Source organism: Littorina saxatilis, linkage group LG2, assembly GCF_037325665.1.
Source record: "Littorina saxatilis isolate snail1 linkage group LG2, US_GU_Lsax_2.0, whole genome shotgun sequence".
Taxonomy (NCBI): domain Eukaryota; kingdom Metazoa; phylum Mollusca; class Gastropoda; order Littorinimorpha; family Littorinidae; genus Littorina; species Littorina saxatilis.
In genome coordinates this window covers 12,263,215-12,278,234 of record NC_090246.1, presented here as the reverse complement: position 1 = coordinate 12,278,234, position 15,020 = coordinate 12,263,215, and the positions used below count along the sequence as shown (strand labels likewise).

Genomic DNA, 15,020 nt, shown 5'->3' with positions numbered 1-15,020 from the left:
TCTCTTGTGCAGAAACCTCAGGTGGACCTTTTTGCCACCAGGTTCTCGAAGAGACTACCAGTGTTCGTCTCACCATTCCCGGATCCCGAGGCGTGGGAGACAAACGCGATGGACATTTCCTGGTCAGGCCTGGAGGCTTACGCGTTCCCGCCATTCCAGTTGCTCACGCGAGTTCTCAGGAAGGCGGAGCAGGAGGGCCCGTCCCTCCTGCTGATCGCTCCTCTTTGGCCGTCTCAGCCGTGGTTCCCGGACCTGCTGAGACTCGCCCAGGGCCCTCCCATTCCTCTCGCTCTCACGCGAGGAGAACTGGTACAGCCTCACACCGGCAGCCTCCACGCAGAGCCTCAGATGCTGAATCTTCACGCGTGGAGGTTGTGCGGTCTTCTCTGAGGCGCAAAGGGGCATCAGATCTGACCATGGACCTGGTAGGACGCTCGCACAGAGCATCTACCTCGTCCGTTTATGAGTCACATTGGAGGGCCTGGGTTACCTGGTGTCACGAGCATCGGCTGGATGCTACGGCGCCCCGCACGATGCACGTGGCGAACCATCTTGCTTTCATGTCCTCTCAGGGAGCTTCTGCTGCCTCGTTGAAAGTAAGAAGAGCGGCCATCTCGGCGACCCTACGCCAGATAGGTCGCTCTATAGATGTTAGTGGCGTGATCGCTGGAGTCATCAAGGGCGCTTCCCTTTCTGACGTCAAGTCTCGTACGCCCGTTCCTAAGTGGGATCTCTTATTGGTCATGGAGTTTCTGCGTTCAGCGGATTTTGAACCTCTCAGAGATGCCAGTTTTGCGAATCTTACACGCAAGTCCCTTTTCCTTTTGCTGCTAGCATCGGCACGAAGGGGCAGTGAGATCCACGCTCTTTCCGGTAATTCGGACGACATTTCCTTTGAATCAGATGGGTCCGTTACCTTGCGGTTTCGACCTGAGTTTCTTGCAAAAAACCAGGCTCCCGAGCGAGCTTCTCCTTTGGTTCATGTCAGGCCGTTGTCCACTATTCTGGCTCCGAATGACCCAGACTTAGTAAATTGCCCTGTTAGAGCCCTTCACATCTACCTTGCCCGTTCTCAGTCTCTTAGATCCGCAGCTCAAAAGCTTTTGTTTATTTCTCTCAATACGGAGAGACATAAGGATATTACTAAGACGACTCTGGCCCGGTGGGTGTCGGCGCTCATTAAGCATGCTTACGAGTGGAGCCGCCGCAATGAAGGGGGGACACAGCCTGTCCTTCCTCTGGAATCAGCTCGGGCTCACGAGACGCGAGCTTGGGCTTCCTCCTTGGCCGTGTTACGATCAAGAAGACTGGAGGAGGTGCTACACACCGCATACTGGCGTTCCGAGGATGTCTTCATGAATTTTTACCTGCGTGACATCTCGGCTCTTCGCCAGGATGGATCTAGAGCTTTGCCTGCCATGGTGGCAGGGGGTCAGCTCTTGACAAGGATTTGAGAGTGAGTTTGAACTTTTTCTTTCCCACCGCCTTGTTGTTTCAATCTGCTACATGTGATTCGGAGTAGGAATATGTAATTTAATCGAAAATTTTATTGTAAATTTTCATTTAATAAATATACCTACCCGAATCACATATCGTAGTCCCTCCCACCTACCCCGCTTATGATTTGGAGATTTTATTCTTCGAGTCGAATGATAGGGGTCACGTGGTCAGTAGCAGTAGTGACGTAGTACGCAGGAGGGGAGGTAACTCCCTGGGTGCGTCGTCATTACCATAGCTACGTTTACACTTTTTTAGTTGGGGTTGCTCCCCTTAGACGGGTAGCCTTTTCAGACCTAGCACTTTAGACTGAGTCAACTGCTACATGTGATTCGGGTAGGTATATTTATTAAATGAAAATTTACAATAAAATTTTCGATTTACGATGGGAGGGGTAGTATTAGTGGCAATATTTTGAAGATGGGAGGGATTTTGTACACGAATTGTAATACTTAGATGTAATACCTGTGCAGAAAAGCGCTGCTTAGATTCGTTTTCGTTGTGTGGCGGAAGTGAAGGAGTAGAGCCGAAAAATAAAGTGTTTAGTTTCGTAATTCGTATCGCGAAACAGAGTATTCACCGCGGTTCACCGTGCCGCACTTTGAGCACGTGTTGAAAATTTTCATCGGCCAGTTTGTGCCCGGGGTCCACCTGAATACACCTACCAAATTTGATGCAGATCCATCGAGAACTTTGGCCGTGCATCGCGAACACGTAAAGGGGGTCTCAACATAGAGGGTCTAAAAACAGAGGTTTGACTGTACAAGGATGCATTGCAGTATTTATTGAGTGTCGAATTGACATGGGGTTTATGGACAACTCGGTACAAGAGTTTAACTTTTTCTGCAGGTTTCTGACATTCCGGGCGGAGTGGCCGTGATTCATGGGGGTTTCAGCAGACTGGTGAGTTTTTTTTGTGTTGTTTTATTTTTTAGTTGTTTTATTTCCTGAATGATTGTACAGCTCTTTGAGCAGGGATTAATTAACCTTGGATATACGCGCTTTATAAATATTATTCATTATTATTTGTGTAAACCTGGTATTTGAAACTTTGTTGTTTGTTAATTTAGCATGAGCACTCTAAAACTTTGGTCATGTGTGAATTTGATCATGAATGTGTGTGTATGCGTGTGTTAACTGCATATTATTATTAGTATTATTACCACTCATTTTCTGAATTTTATTTCTCACTATCCCTTGACTACTTTTATTTTTTGTTTTGTTTTGTTTCACATTTTCACAAAACGAATCGCTCAATATTTGCAGCACCTGTTTGCACTGGAGGCTCATGCGGATTTGGTAAAGTGCATAATGGAGGCCGCTGCAGGCTACGTTGGCATTGCTATACGACAGCGGAAAGAGGCCATTACCTATGAGCAGTTCCAGATGCACCGGATGGGGAAATACAGGTAGGGATGGTGCGACAGTGCTACCTGTCTTGAAAGCACACACTAGGGACCAGCCGAAAGTGTCTTTACATTGCAGGTGGCCTGTCGGGACAGGTACAGTGGTACCTCATTTAAAGACACCCCCCAATGGAAGACTCCCTCATTTTTAAGACTGTTTTTTCTCAGACTTTTTTGTTCGTTACCTCTGTAAATTTACCCCTTATTTTAGACTCCTTACTTTTTAAGTTCTGATTTTCTCAGATTTTGGAGTTCTCAAAAGGGGGGGTTTCACTGTATCGTTTGGTAGAGGTATTTGATTGGATGGATAAGATTTACAGTCCAGTGAGGTTACCCTCATGGAAATTCGGGCTGCTTTCTCCCCGGGGAAAGCGAGCTGCCATACATACGGCGCTACCCATATTTTTTTTTTTCCTGCATGCGTGTATTCATGTTTCCTGAGACTTAATGCCGTGTGAGATGGAATTTTTTTACTTTATTCCAAGTCCCACGGGTATTTGATGGACATTTTTATCTATGCCTATACAATTTTGCCAGGAAAGACCCTTTTGTCAGTCGTGGGATCTTTAACGTGCACACCCCAATGTAGTGTACACGAAGGGACCTCGGTTTTTCGTCTCATCCAAAAGACTAGCACTTGAACCCACCACCTAGGTTAGGAAAGGGGGGAGAAAATTGCGGCCTGACCCAGGCCTGAACACGCAACCTCTCGCTTCCGAGCGCAAGTGCGTTACCACTCGGCCACCCAGTCCCCTTAGACAAAGGGACCACAAAAGGTGTCCTTTCAAGAGAGGTGTTCTCTCATGTTAAGGGCCTCACGTTGTAGATACTACTGTATTCTAACCTGTCTTTGGTAGCTAGCCCTAAAGGACAAAGAACAAAGATCGAGGTGCTCAAGGTGATTGGAAAAATGTGCATGCTGTTTATCAACTTTATGTTACCAGTAATGTTGAATATTAGTGTTTCTGTTTGGCTAGAATGTCCTGCAGGCAGGTATGTTCCTATTAAAAGGTTGAAGTTTCCCCGAGAAAAAAAATTAACCAATGAGGATATTCATTCTTTTTGATTTTCGATAGCAAGGGATTGTGCTTTTTGGTGCGTATTCTTTGGCAAACATATTTTGCTGGTGATCAGTGTGCTTTCATTCACAATTTTTTTGTAAATTGTTTCAGCACGGACGAGGCCCTTACATCATACGCAGAATTCACAGTTCAGAAGATTTCAGTTCGGCATTCAGACACAGTTCGACGCACGCTGTGTTTGACAGAGATGTGTCTAGTGGAGCGCGACCCAGCCACCTACAATGTTGTCACCGCCAAACCTTTCTGTGATGTGAGTAGTTTTATCCTCAATAGAAAGGTGTCGCTGACTTTTGCCTCAGTTTGTAGAGCACTAAACTTGTGATCCTTGGGTGACATGTTTGAATCTTGATCCGGACAGTCATGGGTCACCTTCATGTAATATCTGAGAGACAGTATCCATGCCCCACCTCTGTGTCACTGTTGCAGCATGTTCAAGACCTTGGCAATTCTGTCAGAAGCGAATGTGGCTAGTGACATTTAAAAATGTGTAGTGCGACTTTTCTGGTTGCTGTAGCTTATCAGGAGGAAGCACATAAATTTCCCAAAATCTTGGGGTTTTTTGCTTAATAAAAATATCTTGATTTGTGTGTCATAACCGAGCCAGGCAGAGCGTGGGAAATTATAAGATCTTATGAGAAAGGGAAGCTTCTTGAGGATTTGAGTCGCTTGTTCATTTGAGTGTCTTTTTCTCCCTCAGGTACCAGGAAACTCATTCTGCATAACTATCACTTCAGCCCGTAGAACGCCACATCACATGTGTCATTGAGAATATTTCTCTTGTTGATATTGTTTTGGATATATGTGACCCTCCACCACGAAATGAGTCGCATGTCACCTCGCGCGGTTCTGGGCTAGGCTTAATATAAGTCCGGGGAGTGTCTGGTAACAGTGTGAGGGTCACCTTAGTCACAGGCTTATAACTCAAACAGTTTTCGCTCTTTTCTAAAACGGTTTTCAACACTGGATAGAGCATAACAAACTCTTTAGGAAAAATCTAAACAACGAAGTGACTGTGGTAAGATGAACAAAGTTAAAAAACAAAGGAATACTGTACTCACCAATACAAGAACGAGACAAGACGGTACGAATTTTAAACCTTGTTCGTTCCGTGTTGCGTCTGCTTTTTGTTGTCTTTTGTGTTCTTGTTTTTCCTGATGAAGCTTCCATAAGCGAAAATTCGTACCGTCTTGTCTCGTTCTTGTATTGGTGAGTACAGTATTCCTTTGTTTTTTAACTTTTTTATCTTTAGGAAAATGTAAAAATATGAAAATCATGCAAAGGTGACATGCGACTCATTCCGTGGTGGTGGGTCACATATGTCAGAGAGTAAGGTGCTATGGTTAACAATGTGTTTCAGATTTTTTCCATCAATAGAGATGCAGAGAACCCACAAAAGTTCACTGTGGAGTATGTGAAAGGAGCCATCCGCACTTTCTTGTCAACCGACAGGTGAGTTATTGCTTGTATCACCTTCTTTGCTCAGTCTTTGCTCAGTTTGCTCAGAGCATTCTGTGTTTGGGACCTTTTTTGCTTCGTTGTCTTCCCCTGCCAATTCCATATGATGCCAAATATTCTCATAATATTCATATTATCCAGTATCGCTCCTCAATTGTCTCCCCTTGCCATTTCCATATGATGCTAAATATTCTCATAATATTCATATTATCCAGTATCGCTCCTCAATTGTCTCCCCTTGCCATTTCCATATGATGAAAAGTTTTCTGGTAATGTTCATTTTACCCTGTGCAAAGTCCACATCTCAGTTATTCTCTGACCACAAACGAGAGTTTTCCCCACCCTCTAATGAGGCATTATTGTTTTGATGTGAAACATTACATCCAATAGACGATTTTTGGGAAATAACTCTGGAGCCAATCACTAGCAAGGGGTGTGTGTAAAACACCTGGACGGGAGCACATGTTTCTATCTCTAGTGATTGGCCCCTCCAATGTTTGGCAGAGGTTTTGCGAGAAAAGGTCACTCTCCCTCCAATTTGCCTATTCTTCATTGGCTGCAGTGTCAAGAAGGCTACAGTGCCTGTGAGCTTTTTTTGTTTGTTTGTTAAAGCTTTGAGTATGTAGTGTTCATCCTTTTTAGAGGGTGGCAGAAGGTGCAGGTTGCAGTTAAAAGCATTTAAATGTTCGATGATTAATGAGATGAGGATGATTAGAATGATGATGCCATGGATGATTAATGAGATGAGGATGATTAGAATGATGATGCCATGGATGATTAATGAGATGAGGATGATTAGAATGATGATGCCATGGATGATTAATGAGATGAGGATGATTAGAATGATGATGCCATGGAAGATTAATGAGATGAGGATGATTAGAATGATGATGCCATGGATGATTAATGAGATGAGGATGATTAGAATGATGATGCCATGGATGATTAATGAGATGAGGATGATTAGAATGGATTTTCATAATTGTTTGAGACTACGTGACATTGTTGGGATGATTTCACTTCTTCTTCGCAGAGACTCACTGATCGCAACAATCTTGGACGGTGTGCGTGCCTCTGGCAACAGAGACGTGTGTGTGAAGATGAATCCCACCTATAGAGGATTTCGGCTTGGTGAGTGCACACTGTCTGCTTGTACCGCCCTGATGTGGCCCTTCGTGGTCGGCTGGGCGTTAAGCAAACAAACAAACAAACAAACAAACTGTCTGCTTGTACAGTGGAACCTCCCTTCTAAGATCAAAAAAAAAAGAAGAGAAAATCAGGTCTGAAAAATGAGGGAGTCTTTACTTTGAATGGAGGTAGATTTGCAGAGGTTATGAGCATAAAATCTGAAAAGGCAAGGTCTTAGAATGGGAAGTCTTAAAAGGGGGGTTCGGGGTAGGGACGTAGCTCAGTCGGTAGCGCGCTGGATTTGTATCCAGTTGGCCGCTGTCAGCGTGAGTTCGTCCCCACGTTCGGCGAGAGATTTATTTCTCAGAGTCAACTTTGTGTGCAGACTCTCCTCGGTGTCCAAACACCCGCGTGTGTACACGTAAGCACAAGACCAAATGCGCGCGAAAAAGATCCTGTAATCCATGTCAGAGTTAGGTGGGTTATAGAAACACGAAAATACCCAGCATGCTTCCTCCGAAAGCGGCGTATGGCTGCCTAAATGGCGGGGTAGAAATGGTCATACACGTAAAATTCCACTCGTGCAAACCACGAGTGCACGTGGTAGTTTCAGCCCACGAACGCAGAAGAAGAAGAAAAGGGGGGTTCTACTGTATAAACAACGTGAAAATGTACCTATAGCGACGATCATTTTGTATGCAAAGTTTGTGCACCAACTTCACAGTTGAGCTTATTATGTAACATGTTGAACAGTTTTGCATGGACAGTAGAATCATAGGGTTGTTTCTTTTGAGTAATTACTCTGCTTTTGGTTGTTTTTTGTCTGGTGTTTAAAAGCATGAAAGTTTGCTGTTTATTAACTTGTGCTATTTTGCTTGATACAGGTCCATTTACTGTGCCAGTGGATGAGGAGGTAGAAACACAACACATGAAATTCATGCAGGCACCCCCACGTGAGTTTTCAATGTTAAATCATCTCTAGCCAGTCGTCTAATATCTGAGGCTTAAAGGGAATATATCTAACAAGAAAACTGTCTCAAATCGCCCCAAGAGATATACAGTTCATGTTTGGGGTTGTAATTATGTGACCACACTCCAGGAATACCTTAAAATAAACATTTGGGCGTTGAGTTACTCAAATTGAAAACGGCTGTGTTTTGAGTGGGCATCCCAGACTGTAATTCTCATTGTGACGTTCTTTGAGCGAGTTATAGATTTCGTACTGACCTTTCAACCCTGAGTATTGCATGCGCTATTCCTAGAGATACAGATTTTAAATTGAGCCGAGAGCTACAGAGTTCACTTTGGGAGTTGAATAGATGACTGAGAGGACAGCACGTTTCGCCCTGCAGTCCGGACTGACGATCTAACAGCGAACGACAAGAAGAAGAATAGATGACAATATACACGAGGAAGGTCTTAGAATTAGTGTTTGAGCTTTTTATTTTTCAAATCTGAATGCTGTGTTTGGTAGTCATTGTAGACCTTGATATTCTCCAACCGACATTACGTTTGTTTCTGTTGTAAGAAGCGTTTTAGCAATGTATGGCATAGAAATATTACTAGCCATTTATCTAATATCTAATGCCCTGTCTTAGCTCTGCCACACTGCTTGAAAATCCTGATAAAGTTATTTCCGAAAATGGTCTATTGTAACATTAAATTTCTATTTCAGCGGGGATGACGGTGGAGGAGGCTATAAACAGATTCAATGCCAATATCTCTTATAGCGGACTGCTGCACGCAGTTACTGCTGATGTAAGTACACTTGAGTGAAGGTGACATGTCTCGGATTCTGCAAAAACACTTCCTCCAAACGCTGTTTTTTATTTTTAAAAGTAAAAAATTCTTCTAATCTGAATACAAGTCGAAATCAAAGAAAATGAAAAAAGGTTCGTGTCAGTTCTGTAGCTGAAAAGAGTAAGAGAAGTCCCTGTCCTCGAACAGACTCTTTTCTTTAAGAAATAGATTTTGTATGCTTTCAGCACTATTTTGCTTCAAACTTTCTGTTGTCTTCTTCTTCTTCTTCTTCTTTGTTCATGGGATGAAACTCCCAAATACATTCAAGTTGTTTGCACGAGTGGGTTTTTACATGTATTACGCCATTTACAATGATTTTGGCAGCCGTACATCGCTTTCGGGGATGCATGCTTGGTATTTTCGTGTTTCTGTAACCCACCTAACTCTGACATGGATTACAGAATCTTTTCCGAGTGCACTTAGTCTTGTGCCTATGTGTACTCACGAAGGGGGACAAGGCAGTAGCAGGTCTCCACATAAGTCGACCTGGGAGATCGTAAAAATCTCCACCCTTAACCCGCCAGGCACGGCCGGGATTTGAATACTCAACCTTCCGCATAGGAGGCTGGCATCTTATTCGCAAGGCCATTGCACCCATCAACTTTTCTGTGGTACCTACGATGAAAGGACACCCTTGGGAACAGCCAAAAATGTCCCTACATGGCAGGTATATTTTGGTAGAGATAATAGAGAAAGGGACACCAGAAGGTGTCCTTTTACGGGAGGTGTCCTCTCATTGGAGGGGCCACACATGGCAGGTACCACTGTATATGAATTGATGTGAGTGGTAAGTGGGTGTGTTGTGTGCAGGGTCTGTTTGCCCAGAACAAAGAGAAGCTGATCAACCTGGCGCTGTCATCGCTGATGGAACAGGAAGGGGACCAGGCCAGCGTTCCCAACCTACTGGTGGAGGCTCAGTTCCACGCTCTCCGCAGGCTTGTGGCGTCCAAGGCCGGCTTCCAGGCCTTCACGGAGCTGCCTAAGTAAGAGTTACATTGTTACACCATTTACCGCATTTGCAAAGCTTCAGAAATCATTATTGAGGTCATCATACTGCATTGCGTGATGTTTTGCATCATTTCAAAATAAAGTTCACCTCAAGGCTTTCTGTTTTTATTTTTATTTTTTTACAATTTTGCCATCTTATTTATGCAAAACAAGGGAAACCTGTAATTCTGATAATTTTAAATTGTGTCATCTTATGCTTGCTGAAAGGGGAAAATCTATAGTTCTGATAGAATGACCACCCTCACAATCCAAAAGCCTTTTGAGTTAAAAATGCAATGTTTGCTTCACACTACTGAAACTATCTGTAAATAAAGACTGCTTCAGCTAATCCTCAGTAAGTTCTCTTATACTTATCTTATAGATGTTTTAATTGTAGTATTCATGGTAATGATATCTAATAATAGTGCATGGGGGGGGGGGGGGGGGGCTATGGTTGATTTTGTTGACTTGTACACTGACTAATTACTGACTTATAACTCTGTACACGTGTTTTTACTGACAGGATGCGAGAGAAGGTGGGACTGAAGGTGGTGAAAGCATTAAAGCGGAACGATGTTGGAGTTACTCATGCAGCTCTGGACATGCTTTGCGCCCTGATGCAGGTAGGTCTGTGTGTACCAAAAAGAAGTAAAACCAAACATGTACATCTGTGTGTTTGACATGTATTTACACTGCACATTTCATTACACTTGAAAGTAGATTCAGACTTATGTGAGCGATCTTCGTCACCACAGATCTGCCCAAGCTTTTACGTCTTTATTTATTTATTTATTTACGAGGATTTATATCGCGCACGTATCTCACCACACAAGGCGACTCAAGGCGCATGTCTACCTATTAATGCCGTGTGAGATGGAATTTTTTACACAATATATCACGCATTCACATCGGCCAGTAGATCAACAGCCTATAGGCGCTGCTTCCACCTTTCACGGCCTATTATTCCAGGTCACACGGGTATTTTGGTGGACATTTTTATCTACGCCTATACAATTTTGCCAGGAAAGACCCTTTTGTCAATCGTGGGATCTTTAACGTGCATACCCCAATGTAGTGTACACGTTTGATAAGAACACATCCTTCCACTTGGTCACATGGAGAGAAAAACATCTACAGTCTGAGTACTTTCTTCTCAGAGTGGGAATGTTTTGGTGAATTAATGTTGTAAGTGACACCAATGTCAATCTGCAAAATTAATTCAGGGAAAAAATGAAGGCGATCCCTAATTGAGCCTGAAGTCGACTACGTGAACTTTGCAAAGTCTTTTTACCAAAAACTCAGCGCTAAAGCTCCTTGCGGCCAGCTTCCCGAAGTATACTTCGCGTAGTCGACTTAGCCCAGTTAAGGACAGGCTTAAGGCTGTTAATATTTGGCAATATGTCAAAGTCGATGGGTGATCTTATCCTACGTACAATCCTGTGCAGATTTGAGGTGGTGTATGTGATTGTTTGCACAAGAAGCAAAGGTCTGAAAACTGTACTTAGCAACACCTTTTGACGCTGATGTTCCGTTCCAATAAAGTGCAAGCGTTTCTGGCAGTTTTGTCATTCATTTTGATCAATGTTGTTTCAAACATGACTTTATTTTCAACAGAATTAGCTTAGTTGCAGGGCGGGGATGTAGCTCAGTCGGTAGCGCGCTGGATTTGTATCCAGTTGGCCGCTGTCAGCGTGAGTTCGTCCCGACGTTCGGCGAGAGATTTATTTCTCAGAGTCTTCTTCTTCTTCTTCGGCGTTCCAGATTTCTCAGAGTCAACTTTGTGTGCAGACTCTCCTCGGTGTCCGAACACCCCCGTGTGTACACGCAAGCACAAGACCAAGTGCGCACGAAAAAGATCCTGTAATCCATGTCAGAGTTCGGTGGGTTATAGAAACACGAAAATACCCAGCATGCTTCCTCCGAAAACGGCGTATGGCTGCCTAAATGGCGGGGTAAAAAACGGTCATACACGTAAAATTCCACTCGTGCAAAAAACACGAGTGTACGTGGGAGTTTCAGCCCACGAACGCAGAAGAAGAAGAAGCTTAGTTGCAAAGCCTAATTTTGGGTTTTATTAAAGATATTTTAATGCAGAATCTGCCCGTTTTCTTCCACAGCCAATGCACGACAACTACGACCTGAGACAGGAGCAGCTCAACAAAACGTCACTCATGTCTTCACGCAAGTTCCTGGAAACCCTCCTGGAGATGTTCAACTACCATGTGGTGAGCCAAGCCAAAACTCTTTTACAACCCATTTACCCCAATGGCATGGAAAGTAACTCTGTCCGTTTCAAACTTGACAAATTTGTTGCAAAGTAACTACTCCCAAGTTTTCTGAAACCAACAATTCTTAGCATTTATCTATTCACTATGTTGCTTCTCAATCCGAAAGAGGGCAACCTACTTAATTTCAAAAAATAAAAAGAATCTCAGTTATCTTTTATATGTTTCGAAAGATTAGTTATTGGAATGTTTAATCACAGATAAAGTAATATTTCTATGATTAAACGTTACAATAAGTTACCTTCTTTTTTTAATTTGATTTTAGAACGTTAGCAGTCTTTATATTGAAGATTTCTTCTTTGCAAGGTTCACGAGTCAGGAGCGCTAGTGGTATCAGCCATGTTGGATTTCTTGACCTTCGCCCTGTGTGCACCGTACAGTGAGACGACGGACGGCACACAGTTTGACATGCTGCTGGAAATGGCCGCTGCTAACGGGCGCATCATCTTCAAACTCTTCCAGGTGGGTGGTGACGTTTGCTTGCTTTCGTGTACATTGGTACAGTGGAAGTTCCCTTATAAAACCTCAGAAAGTCTGAGAAAACGAAGTCTTCAAAGGAGGGAGGTTAAACAACAAGATAAATTTACCTAGGTTGTGAAGAGAAAATGTGAGAAAACAGGGTCTTAAGAAGAAAGAGAGAGAGTCCTAAAAGAGAGGTTGTACTGTTCTGCTGATGTTCACCTCCTCTCATGAGATGTCTGCTCCCAATGAAGACTCCTGTTATCCCTCTGCCTACTATATAGACCAAAATGTACCTGTCATAAGAGGTCACCTGCAATGTAGGGACACTTGGATGGTCGCCAGGGTGTCCTTTGATTGCAGGTAACAATGTGTGATGTTGTCATGTTTCTAAAATGTGTTAATCCTGAAATGTCATTTGTTTTTTATGTTTCATTTATTTTGGAATGTGTGTGTGTGTGTGTGTGTGTGTGTGTGTGTGTGTGTGTGTGTGTGTGTGTGTGTGTGTGTGTGTGTGTGAATTTTGAATCTTCTTTTCTTTTCAGCATCCATCCATGGCCATTGTGAAAGGAGCAGGAATGGTGATGAAAGCCATCATTGAGGTATGTGAAACATGTGGTTCAGATGTTTATGTTTCCATGCTAAATTGCTGCTTCATTGTCCCCACTTTGCCTTTATTGTGTAGAAGATCTTGATCCACATTCCAGGTGTTCAGGGAAGAATTGATAAAAACAGGAAAAAAGCCCTGTAATTATGTGTGTGTGCGAGCATGTGTGTGTGTGTGTTCATGTGTTTGTGTGTGTGCATGCGTGTGTGTGTTTGTGTCCATGCATACATTATCACTTAGCATCCTTGCTGAAAATGTTGTCAGTCATGGTTTGTTAGTTGATTTTATGTTCCTATGACAACCTTCAGGAGGGCGATGCAGAAATTGCGGCCAAGATGCAAGACCTGGCGTTGGCAGAGGGAGCGTTGCCCAAACACCTGCACAGCGCCATGTTCACCCAGAGCAGCGACAGTCGCATGCTGACAAACAGGTACGCAGTACACTTCACCACCATTGGATAAATGTACAGTTTGTAATGGAAATGATACAGTGGAACCCCCCCTTTTAAGACTTCCCAAAATCTGAGAAAATCAGGTCTTAAACAGGAGGGAGTCTTAAAGTGGGGGTAAATTTACAGAAGTTATGAACAGAAAATCTGAGAAAACAGGGGGTGGGGGTGTCATAATCGGGTTCCACTGTAAATATATAGGATACTTAGGAAGTACATACCTCAACACAGAGTTCACAGGGTAGGCCCACAGGTAACATACTTTCGCAAAGCTTAAGTATATGAACTGTTTTTTTCAGACAACTGAGTCGCCACTTGGTGGGTCTATGGGTGACGGGACATCCCACTGCTATGGGATTGCTCAAGCGCATTCTGGTAACATTGTTTTGCTGTTGTTGTGTTTTTTTGTTTTTTTTTAAAGACAATTCAGATGTTTAGTCTTCTTCTGGGCCAGTATGCAAGAGTTGAGTTTGGAGATAAAGTGTACCCTCAGTGAAGGTTATCGTGGACTAAAGTCTCTAAACTTGACTCATGCATACCAGCCCTGATGTTCACAAACTGGTCATATTGTCAGTCTGGAAGATGTCTAGTCTCGTTTGTTTGTTTTGGGCAAGACATTTTGTCATAAAAATAGATTTGTATGAAGGGAATTTACCCTGAGTTCACCATAGCACTTGAGTCAACTTACTCGAGTTCTTTTCTGCCATGAACAAGGGGTTATGTTGTCATGTGAATAGGGGAGGGGGGGGGGGGGGGGGGGGGGGGTAAACAAATGCAAATGATTGTAGCATGTATGAGAGTTGATGAAAGGAATGACCTGTGTGTCTTGCAGCCCAGCGGTTTGCTTTCCTGCCTGGACTCCTCAGATGAAGTTCCTGTCAACGAGACCGACTTGCTTCACGTCAGAGACAACGTCAAGCTAGCACAGGTAAGGTGGAAAGCGTATGTCTTGAGTAGGACCTCTCAATATAATGCAACAGAAGCTAGCATAGGTATGGTGGAAAATGGATGTCTTGTGTATTACCTTTAAATACAATACAACACACAAGCTAGCCAGCTCCCCACACACAGCCTTACGCATGTGTAGACAAGCCGCTCGCCACACACAGCCTTACGCATGTGTAGACAAGCCGCTCGCCACACACAGCCTTACGCATGTGTAGACAAGCCGCTCGCCACACACAGCCTTACGCATGTGTAGACAAGCCGCTCGCCACACACAGCCTTACGCATGTGTAGACAAGCCGCTCGCCACACACAGCCTTACGCATGTGTAGACAAGCCGCTCGCCACACACAGCCTTACGCATGTGTAGACAAGCCGCTCGCCACACACAGCCTTACGCATGTGTAGACAAGCCGCTCGCCACACACAGCCTTATGCATGTGTAGACAAGCCGCTCCCCACACACAGCCTTACGCATGTGTAGACAAGCCGCTCGCCACACACAGCCTTACGCATGTGTAGACAAGCCGCTCGCCACACACAGCCTTACGCATGTGTAGACAAGCCGCTCCCCACACACAGCCTTACGCATGTGTTGACAAGCCGCTCGCCACACACAGCCTTACGCATGTGCAGACAAGCCGCTCCCCACACACAGCCTTACGCATGTGTAGACAAGCCGCTCGCGAGTGAGTGACCTATAATATCACGAGGGAAGGCGTGTCTCACTGTTTTTGAAGAGAAACAACTTTCACAACCCATACAAACCCGACAGTTATTTCCGTACATCGTCTCTTCACCTGTCCATAAAGACCACCTGTCTAAAAGGACCACATTTGCTTGAGGTGGTTTATTTATTTTATTTTATTTACGAGGATTTATATCGCGCACGTATCTCACCACACAAGGCGACTCAAGGCG

The 15,020-nt window shown here is 44.0% G+C and overlaps 1 protein-coding gene across 4 annotated transcripts in view; it reads left to right on the top strand.

The window, feature by feature from the left end:
• Positions 1–15,020, top strand: part of LOC138958207 (dnaJ homolog subfamily C member 13-like) — a 90,869-nt gene that overhangs the window by 15,398 nt on the left and 60,451 nt on the right. For all 4 annotated transcript variants that reach the window (XM_070329300.1, XM_070329299.1, XM_070329302.1 and 1 more), the window contains exons 6-20: positions 2,347–2,400; positions 2,764–2,906; positions 4,076–4,235; positions 5,343–5,434; positions 6,474–6,571; positions 7,453–7,521; positions 8,244–8,326; positions 9,179–9,351; positions 9,879–9,978; positions 11,473–11,580; positions 11,947–12,102; positions 12,645–12,701; positions 13,015–13,136; positions 13,454–13,529; positions 13,987–14,082. In XM_070329300.1, coding sequence (XP_070185401.1) covers positions 2,347–2,400; positions 2,764–2,906; positions 4,076–4,235; positions 5,343–5,434; positions 6,474–6,571; positions 7,453–7,521; positions 8,244–8,326; positions 9,179–9,351; positions 9,879–9,978; positions 11,473–11,580; positions 11,947–12,102; positions 12,645–12,701; positions 13,015–13,136; positions 13,454–13,529; positions 13,987–14,082 — 1,587 coding nt within the window. The remainder of the gene's footprint in view (positions 1–2,346; positions 2,401–2,763; positions 2,907–4,075; positions 4,236–5,342; positions 5,435–6,473; positions 6,572–7,452; positions 7,522–8,243; positions 8,327–9,178; positions 9,352–9,878; positions 9,979–11,472; positions 11,581–11,946; positions 12,103–12,644; positions 12,702–13,014; positions 13,137–13,453; positions 13,530–13,986; positions 14,083–15,020) is intronic.